Source organism: Leucoraja erinacea, chromosome 2 (assembly GCF_028641065.1).
Source record: "Leucoraja erinacea ecotype New England chromosome 2, Leri_hhj_1, whole genome shotgun sequence".
Classification (NCBI taxonomy): Eukaryota; Metazoa; Chordata; class Chondrichthyes; order Rajiformes; family Rajidae; genus Leucoraja; species Leucoraja erinaceus.
In genome coordinates, this window is record NC_073378.1 from 15,357,773 (window position 1) to 15,376,332 (window position 18,560).

General features: G+C 41.8%; 1 protein-coding gene across 1 annotated transcript in view; it reads left to right on the forward strand.

Annotated features, from left to right (window-relative positions):
• Window positions 1-18,560, forward strand: part of odad2 (outer dynein arm docking complex subunit 2) — a 308,719-nt gene that overhangs the window by 176,169 nt on the left and 113,990 nt on the right. The window contains exon 17 of the mRNA XM_055651852.1: window positions 13,986-14,100. Coding sequence (XP_055507827.1) covers window positions 13,986-14,100 — 115 coding nt within the window. The remainder of the gene's footprint in view (window positions 1-13,985; window positions 14,101-18,560) is intronic.

Here is an 18,560-nt window from a genome sequence, read left to right on the forward strand (position 1 = left end):
GAAGAGTGGGAACGGGAATTAATGATAAAAATTACGAAGGTTAAATGGGAAAAATACCTGATATATATTCACAAATGTTCAATTAATGTAAGACATAATCTAATTCAATTTAAAATTGTACATAGATTATATTATTCAAAAACAAGATTGAACAAATTTTATCCAAATATATCCGCCACTTGTGATAAATGTCTAGCCCAAAAGGCAACTATAACACACTCCTTAGTTTCCTGCATAAAACTTTATAGATTTTGGAATGATATTTTTGAAATACTTACAAAATTATTCAAGACAAGAATGGAACCTAATACTGAAATGATTATATTTGGTGTAATGGAAGATGGGAATAAATTGAACACATCTCAAAATCTATTCCTTAACTATGGTTTAATAATAGCAAAAAAAATTAATACTTAAATTTTGGAAGGGTACATCAATACCAACGCTTAAAATGTGGATTGCAAGTATGTTGGACACCGCTCATCTTGAGGAAATGCGATTCCTCCTAATGGATAAATCAGACCAATTCATAACGAGTTGGTCTCCATTCGTCGTTTTTTTTTTGGAATCATATGGTGCAACACAATTGTAAAAAATAACTGTTTCAGGACTGGACGAGGGTTGGTCAAGATTATAAATAATGATCTCCTTTTCTTTTCACTATTTTCTCTCTCAACTTTCTTCATTTACTCGTTCTCTTTCTTCACACCATATATTTCACATCTTTCTATCCTTTACTATCTAACTTCTTTTTCTTATTCTCATCTTTTTTCAATGTAACAAAAAAAAAAGAAGTTGTACATAAAATGTATAATGAAAATATATATTAGGCACTTTGGTGCCATATGACTGTACTTACTTCTAATAAAATAAAATATTTAAAAAAATAATAATCATGGGAAGGATGAATGGAGCAAAGTACACAAAAATCCTTGACGAAAACCTGCTCCAGAGCGTTCTGGACCACAGACTGGGGCGGAGGGTCACCTTCCAACAGGACAATGACCATAAGCACACAGCCATGACAATGCAAGAGTGGCTTTGTGACAAGTCTGTGACTGTCCTTGAGTGGCCCAGCTAGAGCCCGGATTTGAACCCGATCTAACATCCCTGGAGGGACCTGAAAATAGCTGGGCAAATTTATGAACAAACTTCATTCCGAACATCCTGGCATAGTAAGCATGAAGTCAATAGACAATAGGTGCAAGAGTAGGCCATTTGGCCCTTCTAATTGCCAGAAGTTTTGTGTATTGGCCTGGTATTGACATTGACATCGAGTCATTGGTGAGCAAATGTAGAATCTGCCAGAATTGCCTGAATAAACCTACAAAAACACCACTGCAACCCTGGTCTTGGCCAAGTAAACCTTTTCAGAGAATTCATGTAGACTTTTGTGATGATCACTTTCTGGTGCTAGTAGATAGTCATTCCAAATGGATTGTATTTAAACATATGGGGACAAGCGCTACTACTGAGCATACCATAGATGAGTTGAGATCCTTTTTTTCATGCCATGGTTTACCGGAAAAACCTGTTTCTGATAACGGGCCTCAGTTTCGTTCAGAACAGTTCAAAGAGTTCATGCAGTGGAATGGTGTAAAACACACACTTGTTCCCCCATACCATCCAGCCTCCAACGGGGCGGCGGAAAGGTCTGTTAAAGTTGTCAAAGATGCTCTCAAGAAATTGGTTTTGCAGGGTAGTTCAAAGCTCAGCATGAAACATCGTTTTAGCTAGTTTCTTGCTGAAGTACAGAGCCACACCACACACAACAGTAGACTACTGACCTGCAGAACTGTTGATGAAGAGAAGACTAAGAATACGCTTAAGTCTAGTTCAACCCAATTTGACTTTGAGAGTCGAACAAAAACAATTAAGTCAAATCGCCATTTTGATTCCCACAAAAAGGAGAGGTACTTCAAGTCAGATGAGCAGGTTTGTGTTCTCAGTCCTCCCAACAAGTCCAGTCAAGACTAATGGGATGTTGGGAAAATAGTGGAAGGGTGTCGAAAAAAAGATATTTAGTTGAAGTTGGAGATAGGATCAAAAGTGTTCATGTTGATCAAATGATTCCAGCCAAAAATGAACCAAAAACTGAGCATGAAGTCCTAATCCCTGAGTCTTTATCTGAAAGTGAGTTGGAAGAGACCACTGTGATTGAAACACAAAGTTCAGTCAGTACAGCCAAAGAAACAGATTCCTCTGGTCAAAGTCAGGGAACTAAAACAGAGCCAAACAAGCCTACAGTTGAGTCAACACCTAAACCTGTTACACCTGTTACTGTTAAACAATCAGGCAGGATCCATAAACCAGTAGTCAAATTAGGTTTTTAAGTTAGGTAACTCACTGTCTAGGTAGAATAAAAATGTGTCAATATGTAAAATAAATATAACCATATAACATATAACCATATAACAATTACAGCACGGAAACAGGCCATCTCGACCCTTCTAGTCCGTGCCGAACACATAATCTCCCCTAGTCCCATATACCTGCGCTCAGACCATAACCCTCCATTCCCTTCCCATCCATATAACTATCCAATTTATTTTTAAATGATAAAAACGAACCTGCCTCCACCACCTTCACTGGAAGCTCATTCCACACAGCTACCACTCTCTGAGTAAAAAGAAGTTCCCCCTCATGTTACTCCTAAACTTCAGTCCCTTAATTCTCATGTCATGTCCCCTTGTTTGAATCTTCCCTACTCTCAGTGGGAAAAGCTTTTCCACGTCAACTCTGTCTATCCCTCTCATCATTTTAAAAACCTCTATCAAGTCCCCCCTTAACCTTCTGCGCTCCAAAGAATAAAGCCCTAACTTGTTCAACCTTTCTCTGTAACTTAGTTGCTGAAACCCAGGCAACATTCTAGTAAATCTCCTCTGTACTCTCTCTATTTTGTTGACATCCTTCCTATAATTAGGCGACCAAAATTGTACACCATACTCCAGAATTGGCCTCACCAATGCCTTGTACAATTTTAACATTACATCCCAACTTCTATACTCAATGCTCTGATTTATAAAGGCCAGCACACCAAAGCACACAACAGTGGACCCAACACAGATCCCTGTGGCACCCCACTCGTCACTGGCCTCCAACCTGACAAACAACCATCCACCATTACTCTCTGGCATCTCCCATTCAGCCACTGTTGAATCCATCTTGCTACTCCACCATTAATACCCAACCGTCACTGTGTTATATTGTGTTATTATTTAAAATTTAATGAATACTGGTTTAAATCCAGTATCACAATAAGAACATTGTAACTGTGTACTTAGATTTAATACTTAAAAAAAAAAAGGAGAGCAGTGTAATATATTCATGCATATTCATGTACATGCTAATGAACTGATGTTGTATATAAGGAGGGAATGTTGGGTAATAAATCCATCTTGTGATCCAGGCAGCCTTGCGTGTAAGTTGTTATTCATTCTGCCATCCGGAATATAACACCCCAGAATCTCCAGACCTGGAGAGGAATCTCAAGTGACTAGCTGAGCATATTCTAAATCGAAAACGTCTTTCGATCTCGCAGAAGCACCTGGCCCACATTGTCTGATAATAAACAATTTAGACCACAGAATTGAATCTTACAGTGTAATTAAGAAGTTGATCTTAATCTTGAGCTGGCAATAATAAAATATAACGTAGGGGATCCACAACTAAACAAAATAATCAAACTAGTCTACCTAATGGTTTATTTTGTATTCAGTGTCCTTTTTATAAACTCTTATGTGTTTTACTGTGCTAACGGTGTGGACTACAGCGCTCACTGGATTGGCAATGTTATTTAGTTTAAATAATTTAAACATGCTTTATGAAGTTTCCTTAAGAGAAGAGAATACTTTGGCAACCTAAGTAGGGAATGTGGAGAAAACAATCCCTTTAAGGGTTGCCAGTAAAGGGGTGCTGTTTAATTTTCATTGAGCCAGAACAGTATGTTCTGGCATACTCTTGTGAAGATGATATCTGGAGAAAATAATAGAGCTGCCCCCTTCAATAAAGATAGTTTAGATTGTTGCTGGAGAAGGTTCAAAAGGTCTTCAACATTGCCAACCAGATATACTTGGGTCAGAAACTATAGATCCAAGTTTGAATTAAAGTGTGCCTGAGGTGCACCATTTTATCCCTCTGCATGAGCACCTCTTCCTTCTCAAAATCAATAACAGCTTTTGGCAAGTCCAGTGGAATGCAGTGGAGATTGGCAGCTTGTGACAACAACATTGCTGTGACTTGTGGTCTGTGCAACATGAGCCCTCTATTACAAAATTTCAGTAGCAAACAACATAGAAAGATCTACTGCAGAAGCAAAAATGTGATGCGGTAAATCAAAAAAAAGCAGCAGAAAACAATTTTCCAGCTGGAACTCAGCAGGAATTACAGATGAGGCATGCGGATCTGAGACTATTGGTCAAGTTCCAGTATGTAGTAATGTTATTGTATTTGAGGTTGACTTCTGAGCAGTTTTGCAAGTCGATCCCAAATGACAGTATAGATGCAAGTATGCCTGGATGGTAAAATGCTGATAGCTTTCAATTCCTCAGAACTAGCTTGTTTACAAAACTACACTTACATTAAGTGCATACTTGGATGTGTGTTATGTAATTACTAATGGTGGCAATAGTTAACTGTAAATAAGTACATTTTAAAATGAAGGGCACCAACAACGTTGTGAGAGTGAAACTCAAAAAATGCTTTAAGGGATGTTCCAATAACATCACAACTCAATTGGTATCAGTTGTCATAACTGAGAAAGCAATGGACTAAGACCTAGCAAGCAAAACCAAAGGGGAAAAAAACAAAGGTGCGGTATCAATATGAAGGCAGCCTGACTATTTAATAATTTATGAATTAAAATGGCACAGTGTCAAGTGATTTCCTATGCTGTTGCATGGAACCATCACCGTGGGCTACCAAGTATCATACTCACAATGAATGGAAACATATTTCATGCTGCAGAATATTGGTTGCAGGTGCCAGGTTGTTATTGAGCCAAACCCATGTAAATCATTCTATCTGCATAAGAAATGGTCAAAGTTACTTTGGTGTGCCAAAACCTGCAAACATGGTAGATGGCTTCTTAGCAGTTGCAGCAGTTGAATTAACCTGTTTTCTCTTCTGGTGGCCACCCTACCAGTTGGACTGCTGAGTGATTAAAAATTAATCTTCCAGATAAAAGACAATAGCAAACTAATCTTGTTTTTAATTTTACAAGTAAACAACAGTTGAATTACAATCTTCAATCATCCAGGGGACGATGAGTCTTTATATCTGAATGAAGAAATCAGAAATACTATGCCTTTAAGTTAAAACATACAGCACAGGAATAAGCCCTTCAGCCCACAATGTCCATGCCGAACATGATGTCAGGCTAAACTAATCTATATCCCTCCTTCACTGCGGCACGCCACTGGTCACAAATCTCCAGCCAGAATAACACACATCCACCTTGACTCCCTGTCTTCCATGGGTATGTCAGTTCTGAATCCACACTACTAAGTCACCATCTATCCCATAATGACCCCTGGTTCGATTAAAATTCTCGTGATGCTCAAATTACTCAATGTATTTTCCCTTTTCTTTGGGTAACATCCTCCTGTGGTACAATCTTCAGATCTCTGTTCTGGCGTTTTGCCTAGCCCTCAACCAGTAGCCAAAGTTCTGCTTCCAGAATCAAAATGCAGATGCCATTCTGCTCGAATGGGTTTCCTCCAAGTGCTCTGGTTTCCTCCAATCCAAAAAATATATGAGCACAGTAGGTAAATAGTCACTGTAAATTGTCCCTATTGTGTAAGTGAGATGTAGAATCTGGAGAAAGTTAATAATTAGGAGAGTAGCATGGTATTTGTGAAGAATTAATGGGTGTTAATAGTTAACAAAATACTAAACAAGACTACTTTCATTTACATGACATTGCTGTGTCCCAAACATTATGGTGCCCTGAAATAGGGGGACTATGTATAAACACTGCTGTCATTTCTACCTGGTGAAACCAAAATGTCAAAAAATGGCCTTTATTAAAATATGACAATGTGCACTTTGACCACATGTGAAGGTTCAAGCCGCTGAGGTTGGCCTCCCATTCCGACGTTGGAGTTCCAGCATCCCGGCGAGCGGGCCTGAGCGGCAGGCTGCCCGTAGCGGCGACTGCGGAGGGTTCCGGAGGCCCCGTCCATGGGTGAACATCGAGGAAGAGACTGACTTTGGTGCCTTCCCTCATAGTGGGAAACTTTTGATTCTGCTGTGTTGGGATGTTTTATGTTGAACTCTATCGTGTGTTGTGTTCTTTATTTTATTGTCTGGCTGTATGGTGATCACATTTCACTGTGCCAACTGGTACATGTGACAAATAAATGTATCTTGTATCTTGTATGTGATTTTTTTCTATTACATTTCATAAATTGTGGAGTACAGAGGAAAATAAATAAATGATGGGCCTTTGTCCCAAACATTATGGAAAGCACTGTATATTTGCCAATTTCTCATCCAATATAGTTTACTAAACTAAATCAGTCAAAGTCAAAGTATCCTTTTTTGTCATTCAGACCTTTCGGTCTGAACGAAATTTCATGCCTTGCAGTCATACATATAATAAAAATAACAAAAACACACAATAAACACAAATTTAACATCCACCACAGTGAGTTCACCAGGCACCTCCTCACTGTGATGGAAGGCAAAAGTCTTAAAGTCTTTGTCTCTTCCCTCCTTGTTCTCCCTCTGCGCTGAGGCGATCCAGGCCTCCGATGTTGTGACCCCGCCGGGTGATGGTAAGTAAGTCAGTCCCGCGGCTGAATCCGAGCTCCGCGAACGGGCCGGTTCAAACTCCGCGGCCCGGGGTGGTCGAAGCTGCCGAAGCTGCCGCCCTCCAGTCCAGCGGACGAAGCTGTTGTTGCGGGAGCTCCGGAAAAACAGGTCACCAACCTGTGACCTGCGAGCTCCCGACGATGTCGTCCACTGGGCCCGCGGCCGAGCCTCCGGGTCGGGCCGCCGCCGCCGGAACGCCGCCACAGCCCCGAAGCCGCACCGCCGCCGGAACGTTGCCACAGCTCTGAAGTCGGGTCCGCCGTCGGAATGCCGCCACAGCTCCGAAGTTGGGCCGCCGCCGGAATGCCGCCACTGCTCCTAAGTCGGGTCAGCCGCCGGAACGCCGCCACAGCCCCGAGGCCGCCAGCTCCGCCATTAGGCCTCAGCGCAGACGGAGACGGGAGACACAACAAGAAAAAGTCGCATCCCCCCCCCGAAGGAAGAGACTAAAACCATGTTTCTCTCACCCCCCCCCCCCCCAACAACCCCCCACACACACACACACATGCACAGCCTAATAAACTAAATTTAACTAAATCAGACAAAAAAAAAAGAAAAAACAGACGGACTGCAAGCAAGCCGCTGCTGCCAGGCAGCGCCACCACTTCCAAATCCATTGAACTTTAAAAAATTAAAACCAATACATCAATTATCTTACTAGCCATACTTTTTAGACCCTAGGCCTGTCTTCTCCCAGGTATGGAATTTAGATATCTGGACTATGCTCCTTTGACTGAATCCTAGGAGTCAGTTTGATTCACTGAGCTGGTTTGGGCACCATGGATTTGTATAATATTCCATGTTGTATAATATAATGTACACTACCAAGCCTGATAGTAACCAGTTCCACAAGGTAATTTAGTCTTCAATTCTTCCTTGACCTGGATCCAATCCTCAGTTGAATCACACTTGCCTTGAAATGGACTCTGGACAAGTCACCAATGCACTTTGCAGGTGACTATCCCTTTATTCAAACGTAAAAGATTCTAAGGAGAAAAACATCATTGAGGATATGGTAATCCCAGTCCAGGTGAAGGGTCTTAATCCAAAGGATTGACTTTAGTTCCCTCTACATATGCTACTCAACTGCTGAATGCCTTCAGCAGATTGTTTGTTGCTCGTGATTCTAAGGAGACTTAGAGGGTGGGTGTTTTATTTTACTAATGGGACATTCTCAACCAATCAGACATAGGGGGGCAGTCATTTAAAACTGAGGCACACAGAAACATCTTGTAAAATATAGTGAATCTCCAAAATTCTATTCCCCAGCAGATGGTGGATGTGTGTTTTTAGAGTTATTTAAAGTGTTTGTGAATAAATATTTGATAAATAAGGAATCGAGGGGTATGGAGAAATGGCATGAAAGAACAGGATGCCAACATACTGTAGGTCAGTCAAGATCATGTGAAATGGTGGTGCAGGCTGTAAGGATCTGATGGCCTACCCCTGTATCTATTTTCTTAAGTTATTGTGTTTTCTATCAAGTTTCCTGCCAGCCTCCTTCATTCAAGGGAAAACAAACACAGAATATCAAAATTCTCCAATAACTAAAGTCCTCCAATTCAGGTAACATCCTGATGATTCTCCTCTGCATTACCTCCAGCTCCGACCTATTTATTTCCTATAGTGTGGCAACCAGAATTGCACATAATACGCCAAGTGTGGTCTAACGATAAAGTCAAACGTGTGATATACCTTCTTCAACACCCTTTCCATCTGTGTTGCCACTTTCAGATAGCTATTCACTTAAACCTCAAGGAGCATCTGTTCATCAACATTCCTTACACCCTGTCATTTATGATATCTATGTAATACACTAATATAAATATAATATCATTTATGTGGTAATCGATACCCTGTATTACACAAAAGCAGAAAATAAGATTATACTTTATTAGGGATAACCCAAATAGATTTTCCACATGATGAACTGAAAGACCCAGAGAAGCTTGAGTTAAAAACATTTTTTTTCTGTGCAACAGACTTTAGGAATCAGTGAGACCTTATGTAAAAATTGCTTCACAGTAAAGGTTAGGATTGGGGTAAGGTATACAATCAGGACTCTCAGTGGCTGAATCCATGATGGTAGCAGTATAGAGTGTAATTTTTTTACATGTTATTTTATTAATGGAAACGATGTAGACATTAATAGTAAGATTAAACGAGAACTTACCAGTTTGAAGTTTGATCGTTATTTTATGAGGAGTAACGTTGAGGGAATACGTGAAGAACCCCGCCAGGACGCATGCGTGTCATTCTTCAAAGCAGCGGTGTGAAATCACAGATAACTGTAATGACTAAACATAGTAAGATTAGAGAAGAGATACCAGTTGAGTATATGATCAAGGGTGGGAGCGGAGGGCACGTATTCCCTCAACGTCACTCCTCATAAAATAACGATCAAACTTCAAACTGGTAAGTTCTCGTTTAATCTTACTATTTTACTTCGGAGTCACGTGAGTGACTACATGAAGATTTTAAAGCTCTGTGATTTCATGCCGTGGAAACGAGTCCATGCATCACATCTGCCTTGATTATGGGGAGAATAGAGTTAACATCATTAGACATCAATACGATATTGAAACCCAACGATAAAATATTAACCAATTATTGCCCCTATTTATGGGGTAAATTATATTACAGAACTTAAATTTGTTTCTGCAAATATTCCAGGTTCAATGACTGGTTTGTTATAAAGTCGTTTGGAAAGTTTCCTCCGTTGACCATCCTGCTATCTTGAGGATTTGGTCCATAGGAACGTCCAACTTCATAGCTGCCGATGTAGCTGCAGCCCTGGTGGAGTGAGATTTAAAAATGCTAGTGTCTACTGCAGCCTTTATTAGGACCTGTTTTAGCCATCTAGAGATGGTCTGGACTGTCACTGTTTTCAGTGGCTGTTTGTAGCTGATTAAAGTGACATTTCTTCCCTCTGATGATCTTAGTATACTTCATATATAATAGTAAGTGTGTTACAATACAGAGATGATCATCTGTCGGGTAGGCCCTGAATTCTGTTTTTAGGCCTGCTGACCCCTGTCTGTTCTGTTTGACTATTTCATTAATGTGAAAAGTTAAATTTCCAGATGAAATAATCATGTTGTCCAACCTTTGTTTCTGTAGTGACTGGACCCTTTGTGCCGTGGCCAAGGCCATCAGCATGACTGTTTTCATAGTCAGTTTCTGTAGGGACAGAGCTGTAGCTGGAGACCAGTTTCTTAACATGGTCAGTACAATGCTCACATCCCATATTTGGGAGTACCTGGTTCTTGGGGGATTAATATTAAAATGCCCCTCATGAGTTTGGTTACCAGGGTGTGTTCCAACAGAATGCCGCTCTGTTCCTTGCCACAGGTATGTTGACAGAGCACTTCTGGCGCAGTTGATGGCACTATGACTGAGCCTCTCATCGTAATGGAGGCTTGCCAGGAATTCCAGAACAGACGGGATGTTCATAGATCTGTGGGTGGTGTTTATTGTTGTGACAGTACTTCCTATTTCTTGATGACACCAAGTACTGATTTTTTGGTGGACTGTCTGTGGCCCGCTGAAATAATTCCACTGTTCAGTCCGTCAGTCCCAGGTGTAGTAGTGGTGCTTTCAACTCTATAAATTAATAGGTTTATATAATTATGACATGGGTAACTCCCCTTGTTGCGGGAAGAACCAGTAAATTAGGTCTATGATGGATGGTGATGCATGGTTCTAAAACCATGTTGATATCACCGGGACCCATGGTTGACTAGGCCAATCGGGTACTATCAAAGTACCAGACGCGGAGTCTACTGTTTATTCCTAAATACCCGACTGATGAGGCAGAAGGAGGGAATGCATAAATAATCCCCCAATGCAGCAAAAATGCATCTGTAGCCACAGCCCCAGGTTCTGGTTCCCAAGAACCTAATTCGATAACTGGTGTGGGCATGGATGTGAATAGGTCGTTATCTGGTGTTCCATACCGTGCTGTAATTCCAGCAATACTTTCCCCAACATCCATACAGTGTTTTCATAGACTTAGCGTGACCTGTTGTCTGCCACTAAATTCAGTTTACCTGGTGATTTGGTAGCTGATATCCAAATATCTTTCTGGATACATTATTGCCAAATTGTGTTGGCCTGATAGTCACATGATGTCGATATGTTTCCACCCATATGGTTGACATATGCTACCACGGTGGTGTAGTCAATTAGTAGTCTAACATACTGGTGATATAACCCAGAACAATATGACTTAAAGCCATGGAATGCACTCAACTTTCCCAGGTATTTATGCCCAGCGTTTGTAGTGATGCCTCCTGTGCATTCCATCTCCCCCACAGCTGGAGATGGAATTGGTAGCATTCCATCCAAGTGCCCATTAGTATGTAGTTCCATAGACGGGTAGCTGTTATTGTTTGGATTGGAACAATGCCTAATGTTATGTTTCCACCATTTTAGTACCATGGTGGCCTCTGTTGGTAGCTTCTTTGGTCTGTCAGAATGACCCCCATAATTTTTGAGTGCACGCATGTTTGCGCTCAGTAATTTGATAATGTAAAGGTCCAATTTATGTGGCTAGAACACAGCCACTATAATGCCAATCATTCTACTACCAGTCTGATGGATGGTTTAGTTTACTGCAAGCCTCCATTAAGGCTGTAACCTTTTCTTACGGCAAAGTCACTGACATGTGAGCTGAGTTAAGGGTGAAACCGCAGATGACCCACTGTGTTAAATACATCTGTGGTCACCTCTAATGGGTACTGTATAGTAAGCATTTTTTAATACGATGCTTGCCATGTAGTAACCTAGGATCAATACCTTTGCAGTAACAAAGGTTTCCATCTAGTAATGAATATAAAGTACGAAAGTATTCAAATTAGTCAAATCTATGATGATGTGGCAACCACCATCTATTTTATGATAAAGATTTTTGGACACGAATTCCTGTGATTCGTGTTGGATGTCCTCCATTAGTCCTTTTTTATTTGGGCACTGTAGTTCATTATGCGCTTATGATTATTTCTTTGCCTGTAAGCATGAACATTCAGTTCGGTACATGCTGAACTGGAGGATTATGTTTTGAATAATTCTATGGTATAACCCTGTACTTCTTCCTCCATGGTTACTATAAGTAGGTTTCTGTAGTTGGGTCTGTGTTGAGGGTTAGCGCATTCCCCAGGAAGTAGTTTTTAGACGTTGCTTTAATGAGCCCCAGGGTTTCCCTCTATGTCAAGTTCTTTACCTGTTTAGATAAGTTGCCTCCAAATTTTAATATTGGTGGTATGGAGGTTCCAGGTTTGCATAGGCCTGCAAATTAGGGCCTAAAGCCGGTTGGATGGTACTTCTTCCTAATGCTGTTTACTCGTATTGGTAGTTTGCAAAATAAAGCCAGTGCATCCTGGTGATCTTGTGTCATGTCTTTTTTGTTTATTGTGCGGGCGAAACCCGTAATACCCGCTGTTAGGACTTTTGGAACTTTCTTTCGTTTCAAGTCCCTGCCCTGCCATGTTTCAAATACACTGGTTGATACTGGGAACATTCAGTGTATTGCAGTTCCCTGATGGTAAGTGTCTTCCAATAGGTTTTCTGCACCCCATGTGCACTAGGGGTATGTTCTGCACCCCTGTTCAGGTTCAGCCCAGAATTGACCCCCTATACTCCCCTCTGATGAGGGAGAAACACTGTGCAGCCCTACAAGAGGTACTGCTGTAGGACTTACTAGCTGCCCCCTGTGACTAGTCTCCATCTCCCGGAGCCTGCCACTTACCTGCTCCAACAGCCGCTCCAGCTGGCTCCGATGCTCTCGGGCACCCAACCGGCTCCAATGCACATGGTCACTGGCCGTCGCGGCTGCTCCTGAAGCCGCTACTCCTGAGGCCGCTCCTGCTCCAGTTCCTGCAGCCACTCCACCCGGCTCCAATGCTCACGGGCACTGGCCGTCGCGGCTGCTCCTGAAGCCGCTCCTGCTCCAGCTCCTGCAGTCAGCCCAGGATTGACCCCCGGTGTTCCCCTCTGATGAGGGAGAAACACTGTGCAGCCCTACAAGAGGTACTGCTGTGGGGCTTACTAACTGCCCACTGTGGCTAGCCTCCATCTCCCGGAGCCTGCCACTTTGGGGTATTTCCTCCAGCAGCCGCTCCAACCGGCTCCAATGCTCACGGGCACTGGCCGTCGCGGCTGCTTTGTTCCCCGCTCCCAGCCGCTCCAACCGGCTCCAATGCTCATGGACACTGGCCGCTCGCGGCTGCTCCTGAAGCCGCTCCAAACGGCCCCAATACGCACGGGCACTGGCCGCTCGCGGCTATTCAGAGTCGGACTCCTCGGAGTCAACGACCCTGTTAGTTTTTTGCTTCGCTCTACTGCCCGGCCGTGGCCGGTGCGGGTGCGATGTCGGGAGCGAAGTCGGGCACAGCTGTTCCCATTACGGGAGATTGGCGTGCCTTTGGCTGCTGCTGCTGGCTGCCCGCAACTCCGCGGTTCTCCCCCGCCTGCTTTTCCGCAGCCTTCGTGGATCTGGTCCATGTCTCCACCTGAAAGGTACGTGGAAGGAACGCAGAGTCTTCTTACCTGCTGTTCCCGGCTTTCAAATGTTGCCGCTAAGGGAACGTCGTTCCCCCTGCTGTGACTCATTGCAATGCGTGTAGCGATATGACACGCATGCGTCCTGGCGGGGTTCTTCACATAGTCACGCACGTGACTCCGAAGTAAAACTTAAAATAAATTGAATGTTTACATTTATTTTTGGATAATTGCACCGAATAACTGTGATTAATTGTCAGACTTAATTGTAAACATGCTACATTTGCACTTGTATAACATCAGAGATGTTCTGGAAGTTGAAAAAAATTGGATATAATGTAACAAATATTGCTGAAATTAAAAAGATTGCAAGAGGAAAAGTGAAAAAATCTGGGTAGGCCCAAAATGCCTTAAAATCTCTTAATCAATGTGCAATAGCACTTGTTAAATGAAGTGCACTGAACCCTTAGTCTTAGGCAATGAGGTGGATGGCAAGGAGTACATTTTATTCTCTTCATCACTTATCGTAAGTCAAAATCTAAAATAATACCTAAATGAAATTCCATTTGGAATAAACATTAAATTACTTTTGTGACATGATAAATTATCGCATCAATATGGCCAAATGTATTGAAAAAATTATGGAAAAAAAAACATGTTTTTCAATCTAACAGGATAATTGAATCCCTGGATGGAGTTCGGTTGCTATGGTCTTTACTCAAAAAGCCGAATGCAGATATTCAAGCAAGTGCAGCTTGGGCAATCTGTCCTTGCATAGAAAATGCCAAGGTGAGTTTATTGCTAGTCTTAATTTTGTTAGTGGGAGGAAATTATTCATAAAATGGTTGATTTTATGGGCTTCCACAAGGTTCAATGCTGGGACCCTAGTTATTTACAATTATTTAGGCGAGGGAATTAAATGTCACATCTCCAAGTTTGCACATGACACAAAGGTGGGTGGCAGTATGAACTGCGAGGAGGATGCTTTGAGGCTGCAAGGTGACTTGGATAGGTTGGGCAAGTGGGCAGATGCATGGCAGATGCAGTATAATGTGGATAAATATGTGGTTATTCACTTTGGTAGCAAGAACAGGAAAGCAGATTATTATCTGAATGGTGTCAGATTAGGAAAAGGGGATGTGCAACTTGACCTAGCTGTGCTTGTACATCAGTCACTTAAAGTAGGCATGCACGTATAGCAGGCAGTGAAGAAACCTAATGGCATGTTGGGCTTCATTGCGAGAGGAATTGGATTTAGGAGCAAGAAATTCCTACTGCAGTTGTACATGGCCCTGGTGTACCTGGAGTATTGTATGCAATTTTGGTCTCCTTATTTGAGGAAGGACATTATTGCTATTGAGGGAGTGCAGCGTAGGTTCACCAGGTTAATACCTGGGATGGTGAAACTGACATATGATGAAAGAATGGGTCGACTGGGCTTGGACTCACTGGAATTTAGAAGGATGGGAGGAGAAACATATAGCAATCTTAAAGCATTGGGTAGGCTAAATGCAAGAAAAATGTTCCCGATATTGGGGGGAGTCCAGAACCAGGGGTCACGGTTTATGAATAAGGGGTAGGCCATTTAGGACTGAGATCAGGATAAACTTTTTCACCCAGAGAGTTGTGAATCTGTGGAATTCTCTGCCACAGAAGGCAGTGGAGGCCAATTCACTGGATGTTTTCAAGAGAGAGTTAGATTTAGATCTTAGGGCTAAATGAATCAAGGGATATGGGAAAATGCATGAACGGGGTACTGATTTTAGATGATCAGCCATGACCATATTGAATGGTGGTGCTGGTCGAAGGGCTGAATGGCCTACTCCTTCACCTATTTTTCTATGTTTCTATGACAGTTAATGTCTGAAGAATATTCAGATTATTATTAGATTAATGTATAGAAAATTCAACTTCGACTAATTTAAAAAAAAACAGGCAAATCCAAATCCCTATCTGTTTTAAACCCACTGAAGTTGAACTTTCTAACCAATATGCTGCAAGCCCAAGTGTTATTGGTCAGTGAACACGGATTTTCATTGTTCATCTTACTCTTATGGATGCTTCCATGTGTTTAAGGTGCAGTGCACATCCTATGAGTGATTCTCAAAGTACAAATAAATCGTTTCAGAATATATTGAACTTGATGTAAATCAGCAAATTATAACATAGGAAAACAGTTTATTTTCAAAAGGAACAACAATAACTAAATAAGATTGATTATACATTTCAGTGATGGAAAATGTTACTTAGCAATATTGGAAATACAGCTAATTTTCAATTAGATTTAAAAAAATATTAACAATCATTACTTTTGTTTTATTTTTTGCTAAAAATGGCTATATCTGCTCATTTAACCATTTACAAAGTACAAAAACGTTTTTGGTGTTTACAATTTAAGCCACGCTCTGAAAACTAATTACTCTGTTGCATTCCAAAACCAAGCAATATAGTAAAATTGTTTTGTTTTATCTTTGAAAAATTGTGAAATATTGGATAGGCAAAAAAAAGATGCTTCATTTTCCTGGAAAGGCATGGAATGATGGCCAAAACATAACCATTGCCACTTCATTCAACATTGACAAACCATTAAATTTTTTCTTAACAACACCTAGGATCTTCTAATTTATATGATTTGATCTTCAGCTAAGAGTGGGTCAACATGCCAATAGCATGCCAACTACAACTTGACCAAAAATCTCTCATCGATATATTTTTTGAAATTGTTGACCTATTCAGAAAATTATGTTGATTCTTTGATCTTTATCTACTTGTTTGACTGAATAATAATGACAAACTTGTTTAAATTAGCTTTTAAAATGTATGGATGTTCTCGTAACATCATTTTGGTTTAATTTTACTAATGCAAAATATAATGCAGCAATCTAAAAGTATTGAGCAGAAATGCAGAATGTATTTTTATTGATGGAGTTTTGTGATTAACGTGAAGGTACAAAGTTCATTCAAGTGTGTAAGATCCAGCCTTGTAATGTGTTCTTTATTGTTTATAACAACAGTTGGACTATGATGTGATGTATTGAATTGGTTCTTCGAAAAATTATGTAATCCCAAGATCCATACAATGAAAATGGTAGAAGACACTTTCTATAATTGAGGTTAATGGGAATATTTTACTTAAGAATCAGATTTTCTTAGTTTGGAAAACTTCTTCACATTATGAAATAATTAAACTTTCAATATAAAACTCAACTTTACGTACTTGCTGACTTCCTGTAGATTTTACCAGGAAACCTGGTCATTAGAGTAGAACTACACTATTGGTATAGGTATTGGCAAGATACAATGAAAAACTTTGTTTTGCATGTCATCCAGACAATTCATAACAAGTACATCAGGTAGTGCGAATGAGAAAATAAACAGTATGGAATATAGCCTTACAGCTACAGAGAAAGTGCAGAAATAAAGAAAGCACAAGGACCTTCAGGAGGTAAATGGAAAGATCAGGGAATTTATCCTCAGCATATGAGAGTTCATTCAAGAATCTCATAGCAGCAGAGAAGAAGGTACTCCTAACTCAAGTGGTATGTGCTCTCAAGCTCCTGCATATTCCGCCCCAACAAGAGAGGGGAGAATATAGAAGGTTGGGGTGACATTGCTTCTTTCCCGAGGCAACATTGAGTGTTGATGGAGTCAATGGGGGAGATGGATTGCACTGCATTCACAACTTTGTGCAATTTTCTGCAGTTTTGGGCTGAGTATTTGCTGTACCTATGTGATGCATCCCACTCGGATATTTTCTACGATGCCTTTGAAGATATTGATGAGCGTTGTTGGAGAAATTACAATTTGCCTTTGTCTTCAGAGGAAGTAGAAAGTTGATGTTCTTTCTTGGCCATAACGACAATATAGTTGGACCAGGATAAATTGGTGGTGATATTTACACCTAGGAACTTGAAGCTCTTGACCACTTCGCACCAACGACATAATGTATTATAACTAGAGTGGATAGCTCCAATAATAAAAGTATTATACCTGTAAAAATTACATTCTAAATCTCAGCATCTAAATACAGTAAACCATAATTTTAATGGACCCCTTTATAATGAATTATGGATGTTAATGACAAACCTGCCGATGCCACCCCAGCTTGCACCCATTCTTCACCCACCGCATGGTCCAGTGACACAGCTGTTGTTGCGGCTCATTTTGTAGCCTCTGAGTTCAGCGCTTTCTTCGGGCTGCCAATTTCAGGGAGTTACGGACTTAGACCCCAAGACCCCTCTACATCAATGCTGACAAGGGTCATACAATTAATTATATATTTTCTAAAATGCCTTCCTAACATCCATATAGACAACATCCATCACCCTACCATCATCAATCTTTCGTCAACTCCTCAAAAAACTTGATCAAGTTAGTGACGTGACCTGCCACACCCAAAACCATGCCGACTGTCCCTAATTGACCCATTCACTTCTATCCCAAAGAATCCGATCCAATTGCTCCCCTACTGATAACATCTTGAATAAAACTTTGGAGTATCCGGTAGGCGGCGTGACTCTCGTCAGCAGCGGCCTCTGCAGCCCGTCCGCGTTTTTATTATTTTTTGTCTATGTTTTCTATGTAGTTTTTTTGTTATTTTTTGTTGGGGTGTGTGTGGGGGGGGGTGGGGGTGGGGTGGGAGGGAGGGGGTAACTTTTAAATCTCTCCCTTCACGGGACACCCGACCTTTTCTTGTCGGGTCTCCGTTGTTGTTGGGGCTGCAACGAGGAGCGGCCTCCAACAGGAGAAGACCGGGGACTCTGGTGCCGACGACTCACCATCACCGTCGCGGAGCTGGCCGAGTCCAGAGCGGGTGGAGCGGTGGTGGAGCGCTGCTGCTGCTGCTGCTGCGGCCCGACCTCCGGAGATTCGGAGGCTGCAACTGCGGGTCTGGCGGACGGCAGCACCGGGAGCCCGCGGGTCCCTGGAGGGAGACCGCTTTTCAGGGCTCTCGCAACGGCGACTTCTCCCGCCCGAGTTGCGGGGTCGAAGCGCTCCTGGAGCGGGGCCTCGCGCGGCTTGGAATGGCCGCGGGACTCTGCGAGCGCACGCCGGGGGCTCTAACACCAAGACCCGGTGTGCGACCTCACACCACCCGGCGTGGCTTTAATGACCGCGGGACAATCGCCATCGCCAGCCGGGGGCTTTGACTTTGACTCTGACATCGGGGGGGGAGAGTGCAGTGGAGAGATAAGTTTTTTTTGTCTTCCATCACAGCGATGAGATGGATGTTTATGTAAATTATGTTG